The 12,373-nt window shown below is 63.6% G+C and overlaps 1 protein-coding gene across 2 annotated transcripts in view; it reads right to left on the reverse strand.

Moving 5' to 3' along the window:
- The window catches only part of fbxl5 (F-box and leucine-rich repeat protein 5), a 92,277-nt gene that overhangs the window by 74,875 nt on the left and 5,029 nt on the right, over positions 1-12,373 (reverse strand). For both annotated transcript variants that reach the window (XM_041179655.1, XM_041179654.1), the window contains exons 4-8: positions 6,724-6,919; positions 4,978-5,160; positions 3,085-3,207; positions 1,982-2,130; positions 1,586-1,668 (exon numbers count right to left, since the gene is read on the reverse strand). In XM_041179655.1, the coding sequence (XP_041035589.1) occupies positions 1,586-1,668; positions 1,982-2,130; positions 3,085-3,207; positions 4,978-5,160; positions 6,724-6,919 (734 nt within the window). The remainder of the gene's footprint in view (positions 1-1,585; positions 1,669-1,981; positions 2,131-3,084; positions 3,208-4,977; positions 5,161-6,723; positions 6,920-12,373) is intronic.

Consider the following 12,373-nt stretch of genomic DNA (forward strand, 5'->3'; position numbering starts at 1 on the left):
AGAGAGAGAGGTTGAGTGCGAGGGAGGGAGAGGTTGAGTGCGAGGGAGAGAGAGGTTGAGTGCGAGGGAGGGAGAGGTTGAGTGCGAGAGAGAGAGAGGTTGAGTGCGAGAGAGAGAGAGGTTGAGTGCGAGAGAGGTTGAGTGCGAGAGAGAGAGAGAGGTTGAGTGCGAGAGAGAGAGAGAGGTTGAGTGCGAGAGAGAGAGAGGTTGAGTGCGAGAGAGAGAGAGGTTGAGTGCGAGAGAGAGAGAGGTTGAGTGCGAGAGAGAGAGAGGTTGAGTGCGAGAGAGAGAGAGGTTGAGTGCGAGAGAGAGAGAGGTTGTGCGAGAGAGAGAGGTTGAGTGCGAGAGAGAGAGAGGTTGAGTGCGAGAGAGAGGGGAGTCGAGAGAGAGAGGTTGAGTGCGAGAGAGAGAGGTTGAGTGCGAGAGAGAGAGTTTGAGTGCGAGAGAGAGAGGTTGAGTGCGAGAGAGAGAGGTTGAGTGCGAGAGAGAGAGGTTGAGTGCGAGAGAGAGGAGAGTGCGAGAGAGAGGAGAGTGCGAGAGAGAGGTTGAGTGCGAGAGAGAGGAGAGTGCGAGAGAGAGGAGAGTGCGAGAGAGAGGAGAGTGCGAGAGAGAGGTTGAGTGCGAGAGAGAGGTTGAGTGCGAGAGAGAGGTTGAGTGCGAGAGAGAGAGAGAGGTTGAGTGCGAGAGAGAGAGGTTGAGTGCGAGAGAGAGAGGTTGAGTGCGAGAGAGAGAGAGGTTGAGTGCGAGAGAGAGAGAGAGGTTGAGTGCGAGAGAGAGAGGTTGAGTGCGAGAGAGAGAGAGGTTGAGTGCGAGAGAGAGAGAGAGGTTGAGTGCGAGAGAGAGAGAGAGGTTGAGTGCGAGAGAGAGAGAGGTTGAGTTCGAGAGAGAGAGAGAGGTTGAGTGCGAGAGAGAGGGAGGGGAGTGCGAGAGAGAGAGAGGGGAGTGCGAGAGAGAGAGGGGAGTGCGAGAGAGAGAGGGGAGTGCGAGAGGGAGAGAGAGGGGAGTGCGAGAGAGAGAGAGAGTGGGAGTCGAGAGAGAGAGAGGGGATTGCGAGAGAGAGAGGGGAGTGCGAGAGAGGGAGAGGAGGGGATTGCGAGAGAGAGAGAGAGAGGGGAGTGCGAGAGAGAGAGAGAGGGGAGTGCGAGAGAGAGGGGAGTGCGAGAGAGAGGGGAGTGCGAGAGAGAGGGGAGTGCGAGAGAGAGGGGAGTGCGAGAGAGAGGGGAGTGCGAGAGAGGGAGGCAAAGAAAGAAAAATAGTATGAAAGAGCGAGAGAGAGAAAGTCTAGGGCAGGAGATAGTGTACAAGGGGAGAGACAAGGGGGGGAGAGACGAGGCGGGGGAGAGACGGGGGGGGAGAGACGGGGGGGGAGAGACGGGGGGGGAGAGACGGGGGGGAGAGACGGGGGGGGAGAGACGGGGGGGAGAGAGACGGGGGGGGGAGAGACGGGGGGGAGAGACGGGGGGGGGGGAGAGACGGGGGGGGGGGGAGAGACGGGGGGGGGAGACGAGGGGGGGGAGACGAGGGGGGAGAGACGAGGGGGGAGAGACGCAGAGGATTGTCAGAAAGGATACAATGAGTTAGTTACCTGTTGAAGGCAGAGTCTGTCACTGCTGTCTGCGTCAAGTCCAGATGTTCCAGTTTGGGGCAGCTGTTGAGAATCTGACGGACCTGGTGGGTGGGGAAAGGTGGGGGGGGGTGGCCGTTAATGGTCACATCAGGCGGTGGCACCCCGGTGTTGCAATCCCGCGCGAGGCCCCTCCTCCAACATTACCGGCCAGCTCAGCGCCTCGAGCTGAGCCTGGGCGCGTGGGGACCGCAATCCCCATCCCCCACCTCCCCCTCCACCGCCGGCCCCACCCCCGCTGGCATCCGAACCCGGGTCCACGTGGCTGCCAGTCCAGCTCCCTCACCTCCAAGCCGCCTCTCACCCCCTGTGAACCCGCCCGCTGCATCCCGAGGGGGCTTTCGAGCTGTTACCTACCATCTGGCTGGACAGGCTGCTGCTGTAGGCCAAGACCAGGGTCTTGACCGACACTCCGACCTGCGGAAGCAGATAGTGGATCAGGCCCGGCAGGAGCAGGGCCTCCCTCTGCGTCTTGCTGAGCGTCGAGAGCCCGGGCCCGGCTTCCTCTGTAAAACATGGCAGCGGAGAATAAACCGGCTGGTGAGAGTGGACACGGAGCGATTGGTTCCCCAACCCGCCGCCTCTTCGACTGCATGGGGCATCGCAAGCAGGACGTCTGGGGCCAGCGGCTGCTCCCCGCCCCTGCCAAACCCCCCTAACCTCCCGCGCGAAATCCCGCTACAGGGGCCGCCGGGGGAATGCGTCACCCCCACCAGCGCCAGGCCCCTGATGTGGGCCGGAATCTGGCCCCAAAACTCCAGCACTGAATTGTCACCCAGTCCATCAAATACATCACGACAGCCACCTTCTCCCACAGCTTCCTGATCCATGCCTGCTGCACCTGTCCTGGGAGTGTTTGATGGGGACGGTGTAGAGGGAGCTTTACTCTGTATCTAACCCCGCGCTGTACCTGTCCTGGGAGTTTTTGATGGGGACGGTGCAGAGGGAGCTTTACTCTGTATCTAACCCCGTGCTGTACCTGTCCTGGGAGTTTTTGATGGGGACGGTGTAGAGGGAGCTTTACTCTGTATCTAACCCCGTGCTGTACCTGTCCTGGGAGTGTTTGATGGGGACGGTGTAGAGGGAGCTTTACTCCGTATCTAACCCCGTGCTGTACCTGTCCTGGGAGTGTTTGATGGGGACGGTGTAGAGGGATCTTTACTCTGTACCTAACCCCGTGCTGTACCTGTCCTGGGAGTGTTTGATGGGGATGGTGTAGAGGGATCTTTACTCTCTATCTAACCCCGTGCTGTCCCTGTCCTGGGAGTGTTTGATGGGGACAGTGTAGAGTGTGCTTTACTCTGTATCTAACCCCGTCTGCACCTGTCCTGGGAGTGTTTGATGGGGACGGTGTAGAGGGAGCCTTACTCTGTATCTAACCCCGTGCTGTACCTGTCCTGGGAGTGTATGATGGGGACGGTGTGGAGATTGGGGTTTTGGGGGGGGGGCCTCTCACTCACCAGATTCATCGATGTCTGCATCCTCATCCCATTCCCGGGACAAATCCTCCTCCTCATCCTCATCTTCGCAGAGATAATCTGGTCCCAAGTTGAGACTGGATGGGGGCCCACTGTACCAGTTGCCTAGTGAGAGCGAGCAGAGTTACATGACATGTGGAATCAACGACTCTCCCCCACCCAGAACCCTCCCAGCCTGAAAGGGATGGCCCATGATGGACTGCAGGTTCCACTGGAGATCGCCTGCTGATACCAGTTGGACACACTTTGCTAAGCAGGTTGGCAGGACATTCGACCATGGACTGCACCTTAGCATCCCTCCAACGATCACCCCACAGCAAGTGCTGTGATCGCAGGTCCATGGAAATATCGACTGTTCCAACATCAGCTCTGCCCTCCCCTCAGCCCCACACTGGCTCCTGGACCAGCATCGTCTCCATTTTAAAAGTCTCCATTCTTGTTTTGAAATCCCTCCTTGCTCCTTCCTCATCTCTGTAAACTCCTCCAGCCCCGACAACCCTCCCTATCTCTGTAACCTCCTACAGCCCCGACAACCCTCCCTATCTCTGTAACCTCCTCCAGCCCCTACACCCATCCTTATCTCTGTAACCTCCTCCAGCCCCTACAACCCTCCCTATCTCTGTAACCTCCTCCAGCCCCTACACCCATCCTTATCTCTGTAACCTCCTCCAGCCCCTACAACCCTCCCTATCTGTAACCTCCTACAGCCCCTACAACCCTCCCTCCTATCTCTGTAACCTCCTCCAGCCCCTACAACCCTCCCTATCTCTGTAACCTCCTCCAGCCCCTACAACACTCCCTATCTCTGTAACCTCCTCCAGCCCCTACACCCCTCCCTATCTCTGTAACCTCCTACAACCCCTACAACACTCCCTATCTCTGTAACCTCCTCCAGCCCCTACACCCCTCCCTATCTCTGTAACCTCCTACAATCCCTACAACCCTCCCTATCTCTGTAACCTCCTACAGCCCTCCGAGATCTCTGCACTCCTCCAATTCCGGCCTCTCGAGCATCCCCCGATTCCCATCGCTCCACCATTGGCGGCCGTGCCTTCAGCTGCCTGGGGGGGGGGCCCTGAGCTCTGGAATTCCCTCCCTGAACCTCTTTGCCTCCCTCTCTTTCTCTCTCCTTCTTTAAGATGTTCCTTAAAAACCGACCTCTTTGACTAAGCTCTTGGTCTCTGTCCCTAATATCTTCACACGTGGCTCGGGGTCAGATTCTGACTGATTTACACTCCCGTGAATCGCCCGGGGGGGACGTTTTACTGCGGTAAATGTGCTATAGAAATGCAAAAGACCAGGCTCGGATTTCTCCACTGCCTTTTGCTACTTCAGGAAGTTCCAAAGCGCTTCACAGACAAGGAAGGGGTTTTTTTTGGAGTGCAGTCACTGTTGCATTATAACAAATGCAGCAGCCAATTTGCGCACAGCAGGATCCCACAAACAGCCACTGTGATAGTGACCCTCCGACAGCGTGGCTCTCCCTCAGCACTGACCCTCCGACAGCGCGGCTCTCCCTCAGCGCTGACCCTCCGACAGTGTGGCGCTCCCTCAGGACTGACCCTCCGACAGTGTGGCGCTCCCTCAGGACTGACCGTCTGACAGTGTGGCGCTCCCTCAGGACTGACCCTCTGACAGTGTGGCGCTCCCTCAGCACTGACCCTCCGACAGCGTGGCGATCCCTCAGCGCTGACCCTCCGACAGCGCGGCGCTCACTCAGCACTGACCCTCCGACAGCAGGGCCCTCCCTCAGCACTGGCACCAGCTGGGGAGTGTCGGTCTGGATTATCGGTTCAAACCCACGACAGTCTGACTGCGATTAGTTAGGCGTTTGACGGACAGGGCCACAAGTTGACGCGCGCTGCATGGACCCACCTCTCACCCAGCTGATGGGGTACAGATGTCTCCAGAGGGCACCGCTGCCTGCCAACCTGGACCAGCGAGTGTTGACCTGGCGGGCGCGACACAGCTCACGGGGGTTCAGGTAGCCGAGGACTTTCAGGAGCACCTCAGGGGGCAGCTGGGAGACGTGAGTGTTGTTAGCCTCGGGTTCCGACTCTAGCAGGAGGAGAGAGAAGACAACGCAGGGAGGAAAACCAGACTCGATCAGGAAACGTGCTTCTTCAGTGCAGCAAGCCCACCCTTTGAAAAAGCATCTCCCTTTCCACCACCCCCCCCCCAGCGCCTTTCGCCAGCTCGAGACATCCCAAAGCCCCTCACAGCCGACAGCGGGAGGGCTTTTTTGTTTTGAAGTGAGGTCACCGTTGCAATGTAGGAAACGCGGCAATCAATTAGCGCACAGCGCGATCCCACAAAGAGCTCACGTGAGAATCACCCAGATCAATGGGTTCTTTGTCTCAGTGAACGGGTTGCCTGGAGCTTAATTTTAATGCACTCATCCTGGTTTTCAAATCTGTCCTCAATCCCATCCCTATCTCTGTAACCTCTCCAGCCCCTACAACCCTCCCTATCTCTGTAACTTCCTCCAGCCTCTACAACCCTATCTCTGTAACCTCCAGCCCTTACACTCCTCCCTATCACTGTAACCTCCTCCAGCATCTACAACCCTCTCTATCTCTGTAACCTCCTCCAGCCCCTACAACCCTATCTCTGTAACCTCCTCCAGCCCCCTACAACCCTCCCTATCTCTGTAACCTCCTCCAGCCCCTACAACCCTCCCTATCTCTGTAACCTCCTCCAGCCCCTACACCCCTCCCTATCTCTGTAACCTCCTCCATCCCCTACACCCCTCCCTATCTCTGTAACCTCCTCCAGCCCCTACAACCCTCCCTATCTCTGTAACCTCCTCCATCCCCCTACACCCCTCCCTATCTCTGTAACCTCCTCCAGCCACTACAACCCTCCCTATCTCTGTAACCACCTCCAGCCCCGACAACCCTATCTCTGTAACCTCCTCCAGCGCCTACAACCCTCCCTATCTCTGTAACCTCCTCCAGCGCCTACAACCCTCCCTATCTCTGTAACCTCCTCCAGCACCTACAACCCTCCCTATCTCTGGAACCTCCTCCAGCACCTACACCCTCCCTATCTCTGTAACCTCCTCCAGCCCCTACAACCCTCCCTATCTCTGTCACCTCCTCCAGCCCCTACAACCCTCCCTATCTCTGTAACCTCCTCCAGCCCCTACAACCCTCCCTATCTCTATAACCTCCTCCAGTCCCTACAACACTCCCTATCTCTGTAACCTCCTCCAGCCCCTACAACCCTCCCTATCTCTGTAACCTCCTCCAGCCCCTACACCCCTCCCTACCTCTGTAACCTCCTACAACCCTCCGAGATCTCTGCGCTCCTCCAATTCCGACCTCTCGAGCATCCCCCGATTCCCATCGCTCCACCATTGGCGGCCGTGCCTTCAGCTGCCTGGGGGGGTCCTGAGCTTAGAATTCCCTCCCTAAACCTCTCCGCCACCCTCTCTGGTCTCTCTCTCTCTCCTCCTTTAAGATGCTCCTTAAAAATCCACCTGTTTGACCGAGCTTTTGGTGATCTGTCCATAATATCGACTTGTGTGACTTGGGGTCAGACTCGGCCTGATTTACACTCCTGTGAGGCGCCTTTGGGACGTGTTACTAGGTGGAAGGTGGTATAATATTGGAGTTGTACCTCTGTCCGCCCTGTTGCTGCTGGGACTGTTCTTGTCGGCTTTCTGCAGCTCCTCAGTCTGGCTCCAAAGCTGCAGCTCCTTCAGCACCTCCACCGTGTCAACGTGGCCGTGTGTGCAGTGCTGGGCTATCACCTTCACCTTTATATCCTTCAGCTCCTCATAGGTGAAATACTCCATCAGCAAGGGCTGGAAAACCTGCACCGGAGAGAGCGAGAGGGTGGGGGGGGACGGAGAGAGAGAGGTGGCGAGAAACGGGGGGGGGGGGAAGAGAGAGAGAGAGAGAGAAAGAGAGAAAGAGAGAGGTGGGGGGGAGAGAGAGAGAGAGAGAGGTAGGAGGGAGAGAGAGAGAGAGAGAGAGGTGGGGGGGAGAGAGAGAGGGAGGTGGGGGGGGAAAGAGAGAGGGAGGTGGGGGGGGAAAGAGAGAGGGAGGTGGGGGGGGAAGAGAGAGGGAGGTGGGGGGGGAAAGAGAGAGGGAGGTGGGGGGGGAAAGAGAGAGGGAGGTGGGGGGGGAAGAGAGAGGGAGGTGGGGGGGGAAAGAGAGAGGGAGGTGGGGGGGGGAAAGAGAGAGGGAGGTGGGGGGGGGAAAGAGAGAGGGAGGTGGGGGGGGAAAGAGAGAGGGAGATGGGGGGGGAAAGAGAGAGGGAGGTGGGGGGGGGAAAGAGAGAGGGGGGAGGGGGGGGAAAGAGAGAGGGGGGGGGAAAGAGAGAGGGGGGAGGGGGGGAAAGAGAGAGGGGGGAGGGGGGGAAAGAGAGAGGGGGGAGGGGGGGAAAGAGAGGGGGGAGGGGGGGAAAGAGAGAGGGGGGAGGGGGGAAAGAGAGAGGGGGAGGGGGGAAAGAGAGAGGGGGGAGGGGGGGAAAGAGAGAGGGGGGAGGGGGGGAAAGAGAGAGGGGGGGAGGGGGGGAAAGAGAGAGGGGGGAGGGGGGGAAAGAGAGAGGGGGGAGGGGGAAAGAGAGAGGGGGGAGGGGGGGAAAGAGAGAGGGGGGAGGGGGGAAAGAGAGAGGGGGGAGGGGGGGAAAGAGAGAGGGGGGAGGAGGTAAAGAGAGGGGGGGAGGGGGGGGAAGGGAGAGGGGGGACGGGGGGGAAGAGAGAGGGGGGAAGGGGGGGGAAGAGAGAGGGGGGAAGAGAGAGGGGGAGGGGGGGGGAAGAGAGAGGGGGGAGGGGGGGGGAAGAGGGAGGAGGGGGAAGAGAGGAAGGGGGGGAAGAGTGGGAGGGGGGAAGAGAGACGGGGGAGGGGGGGAAGAGGGGGGGGGAGGGGGGGAAGAGAGAGGGGGGAGGGGGGGAAAGAGAGAGGGGGGAGGGGGGGGAAAGAGAGAGGGGGGAGGGGGGGAAAGAGAGAGGGGGGAGGGGGGGAAAGAGAGAGGGGGGAGGGGGGGAAAGAGAGAGGGGGGAGGGGGGGAAAGAGAGAGGGGGGAGGGGGGGAAGAGAGAGAGGGGGAGGGGGGAAAGAGAGAGGGGGGAGGGGGGGAAGAGAGAGGGGGGAGGGGGGGAAAGAGAGAGGGGGAGGGGGGGAAAGAGAGAGGGGGGAGGGGGGGAAGAGAGAGGGGGGAGGGGGGGAAAGAGAGAGGGGGGGAGGGGGGGAAAGAGAGAGGGGGGAGGGGGGGAAAGAGAGAGGGGGGAGGGGGGGAAAGAGAGAGGGGGGAGGGGGGGAAAGAGAGAGGGGGGAGGGGGGGAAAGAGAGAGGGGGGAGGGGGGGAAAGTGAGAGGGGGGAGGGGGGGGAAAGAGAGAGGGGGGAGGGGGGGAAAGAGAGAGGGGGGAGGGGGGGAAAGAGAGAGGGGGGAGGGGGGGGAAAGAGAGAGGGGGGAGGGGGGGGAAAGAGAGAGGGGGGAGGGGGGGAAAGAGAGAGGGGGGAGGGGGGGAAAGAGAGAGGGGGGGGGCGGAAAGAGAGAGGGGGGAGGGGGGGAAAGAGAGAGAGGGGGGGGGGGGGGAAGAGAGAGGGGGGGAGGGGGGGAAAGAGAGAGGGGGGGAGGGGGGGAAAGAGAGAGGGGGGGAGGGGGGGAAAGAGAGAGGGGGGGAGGGGGGGAAAGAGAGAGGGGGGGAGGGGGGGAAGAGAGAGGGGGGGAGGGGGGAAGAGAGAGGGGGGAGGGGGGGAAGAGAGAGGGGGGGAGGGGGGGAAGAGAGAGGGGGGAGGGGGGGAAGAGAGAGGGGGGAGGGGGGAAGAGAGAGGGGGGAGGGGGGAAGAGAGAGGGGGGAGGGGGGGAAGAGAGAGGGAGGAGGGGGGAAAGAGAGAGGGGGGGGAAGAGAGAGGGGGGAGGGGGGGAAAGAGAGAGGGGGGAGGGGGGGGAAAGAGAGAGGGGGGAGGGGGGGGAAAGAGAGAGGGGGGAGGGGGGGAAAGAGAGAGGGGGGAGGGGGAAAGAGAGAGGGGGGAGGGGGGAAGAGAGAGGGGGGAGGGGGGAAGAGAGAGGGGGGAGGGGGGAAGAGAGAGGGGGGAGGGGGGGAAAGAGAGAGGGGGGAGGGGGGGGAAAGAGAGAGGGGGGAGGGGGGGAAAGAGAGAGGGGGGGAGGGGGGGAAAGAGAGAGGGGGGAGGGGGGGGAAAGAGAGAGGGGGGGGCGGAAAGAGAGAGGGGGGAGGGGGGGGAAAGAGAGAGGGGGGGGGGAAAGAGAGAGGGGGGGAGGGGGGAAAGAGAGAGGGGGGGAGGGGGGGAAGAGAGAGGGGGGGAGGGGGGGAAAGAGAGAGGGGGGAGGGGGGGAAAGAGAGAGGGGGGAGGGGGGGAAAGAGAGAGGGGGGAGGGGGGAAGAGAGAGGGGGGAGGGGGGAAGAGAGAGGGGGGAGGGGGGAAAGAGAGAGGGGGGAGGGGGGGAAGAGAGAGGGGGGAGGGGGGGAAGAGAGAGGGGGGAGGGGGGGAAGAGAGAGGGGGGAGGGGGGGAAGAGAGAGGGAGGAGGGGGGGAAAGAGAGAGGGGGGGAAGAGAGAGGGGGGAGGGGGGGAAAGAGAGAGGGGGGAGGGGGGGAAAGAGAGAGGGGGGAGGGGGGGAAAGAGAGAGGGGGGAGGGGGGGAAAGAGAGAGGGGGGAGGGGGGGAAAGAGAGAGGGGGGAGGGGGGGAAAGAGAGAGGGGGGAGGGGGGGAAAGAGAGAGGGGGGGAGGGGGGGGAAAGAGAGAGGGGGGGAGGGGGGGAAGAGAGAGGGGGGGAGGGGGGGGAAAGAGAGAGGGGGGAGGGGGGGAAAGAGAGAGGGGGGAGGGGGGGAAAGAGAGAGGGGGGAGGGGGGGAAAGAGAGAGGGGGGAGGGGGGGAAAGAGAGAGGGGGGAGGGGGGAGGGGGGGAAGAGAGGGGGGGAGGGGGGAGGGGGGGAAGAGAGGGGGGGAGGGGGGAGGGGGGGAGGGGGGGGAAGAGAGAGGGGGGAGGGGGGGAAAGAGAGATAGGGGAAAGAGAGAGGGGGGGAGGGGGGAGGGGGGGAAAGAGAGAGGGGGGGAGGGGGGAGGGGGGGGAAAGAGAGAGGGGGGGAGGGGGGAAAGAGAGAGGGGGGAGGGGGGAAAGAGAGAGGGGGGGAGGGGGGAAAGAGAGAGGGGGGGAGGGGGGAAAGAGAGAGGGGGGGAGGGGGGAAAGAGAGAGGGGGGGAGGGGGGAAAGAGAGAGGGGGGGAGGGGGGAAAGAGAGGGGGGGGAGGGGGGAACGAGAGAGGGGGGAGGGGGGAACGAGAGAGGGGGAGGGGGGGAACGAGAGAGGGCGGAGGGGGGAGAGAGAGAGGGCGGAGGGGGGAGAGAGAGGGCGGAGGGGGGAGAGAGAGAGGGCGGAGGGGGGAGAGAGAGAGGGCGGAGGGGGGAGAGAGAGAGGGCGGAGGGGGGAGAGAGAGAGGGGGGAGGGGGGAGAGAGAGAGGGGGGAGGGGGGAGAGAGAGAGGGCGGAGGGGGGAGAGGGGGAAGAGAGGGGGGGAGGGGGGAGGGGGGAAGAGAGGGGGGGAGGGGGGGAAGAGAGAGGGGGGAGGGGGGAGGGGGGAGGGGGGGGAAGAGAGAGGGGGGAGGGGGGGGAAAGAGAGAGGGGGGGAGGGGGGAGGGGGGGAAAGAGAGAGGGGGGGAGGGGGGGAGGGGGGGAGAGAGAGAGGGGGGAGGGGGGAAAGAGAGAGGGGGGAGGGGGGAAAGAGAGAGGGGGGGAGGGGGGGAAAGAGAGAGGGGGGGAGGGGGGAAAGAGAGAGGGGGGGAGGGGGGAAAGAGAGAGGGGGGGAGGGGGGAAAGAGAGAGGGGGGGAGGGGGGAAAGAGAGAGGGGGGGAGGGGGGAAAGAGAGGGGGGGAGGGGGGGGAACGAGAGAGGGGGGAGGGGGGGGAACGAGAGAGGGGGAGGGGGGGAACGAGAGAGGGGGGAGGGGGGAAAGAGAGAGGGGGGAGGGGGGGAAGAGAGAGGGGGGAGGGGGGGAAGAGAGAGGGGGGAGGGGGGAAAGAGAGAGGGGGGAGGGGGGGAAGAGAGAGGGGGGAGGGGGGAAGAGAGAGGGGGGAGGGGGGGAAGAGAGAGGGGGGAGGGGGGGAAGAGAGAGGGGGGAGGGGGGGAAGAGAGAGGGGGGAGGGGGGAGAGAGGGGGGAGGGGGGGAGAGAGGGAGGGGGTGAGAGAGGGGGGAGGGGGGAGAGAGGGATGGGGGAGAGAGGGAGGGGGGGAGGGGGGGAGAGGGAGGGGGGGAGGGGGGGAGAGAGAGGGAGGGGGGAGAGAGGGAGGGGGGGAGAGAGGGAGAGGGAGGGGGGGAGGGGGGAGGGAGAGAGGGAGGGAGGGGGGAGGGGGGGAGAGAGGGAGGGAGGGAGGGGGAGAGAGAGGGAGGGAGGGGGAGAGAGAGGGAGGGAGGGGGAGAGAGAGGGAGGGAGGGGGGAGAGAGAGGGAGGGAGGGGGGGAGAGAGAGGAGGGAGGGGGGGAGAGAGAGGGAGGGAGGGGGGGAGAGAGAGGGAGGGAGGGGGGGAGAGAGAGGGAGGGAGGGGGGGAGAGAGAGGGAGGGAGGGGGGGGAGAGAGAGGGAGGGAGGGGGGGGAGAGAGAGGGAGGGAGGGGGGGGAGAGAGAGGGAGGGGGGGAGGGCGGGGGGGAGAGAGGGGAGGGAGGGGGGGAGAGAGGGGAGGGAGGGGGGAGAGAGGGAGGGGGGGAGAGGGAGGGGGGGGAGAGGGAGGGAGGGAGGGGGGAGAGAGTGAGGGGGGGAGAGGAAGGGGGGAGAGGAAGGGGGGGGGAGAGGAAGGGGGGGGGAGAGAGGGAGGGGGGGAGAGAGGGAGGGGGGGAGAGAGGGAGGGGGGGGAGAGAGGGAGGGGGGGAGAGAGGGAGGGGGGAGAGAGGGAGGGGGGGAGAGAGGGAGGGGGGGAGAGAGGGAGGGGGGGGAGAGAGGGAGGGGGGGAGAGAGGGAGGGGGGGGGAGGGAGGGAGGGGGGGGAGACGGAGGGAGGGAGGGAGGGGGGGGAGACGGAGGGAGGGAGGGAGGGGGGGGAGACGGAGGGAGGGAGGGGGGAGAGAGAGGGGGGGGAGAGAGGGAGGGATGGGGGGGGAGAGAGGGAGGGATGGGGGGGGAGCGAGGGAGGGGGGAAGAGAGGGGGGAAGAGAGGGGGGGGAAGAGAGGGAGGGGGGGAAGAGAGGGAGGGGGGATGGGGGGAAGAGAGGGAGGGGGGGAAGAAAGGTAGGGGGGGGGTAGAGAGGGAGGGGGGGGGAGAGAGGGAGGGGGGGAGAGAGGGAGGGGGGGAGAGAGGGAGGGGGGGAGAGAG

Source organism: Carcharodon carcharias, chromosome 35 (assembly GCF_017639515.1).
Source record: "Carcharodon carcharias isolate sCarCar2 chromosome 35, sCarCar2.pri, whole genome shotgun sequence".
Taxonomy (NCBI): domain Eukaryota; kingdom Metazoa; phylum Chordata; class Chondrichthyes; order Lamniformes; family Lamnidae; genus Carcharodon; species Carcharodon carcharias.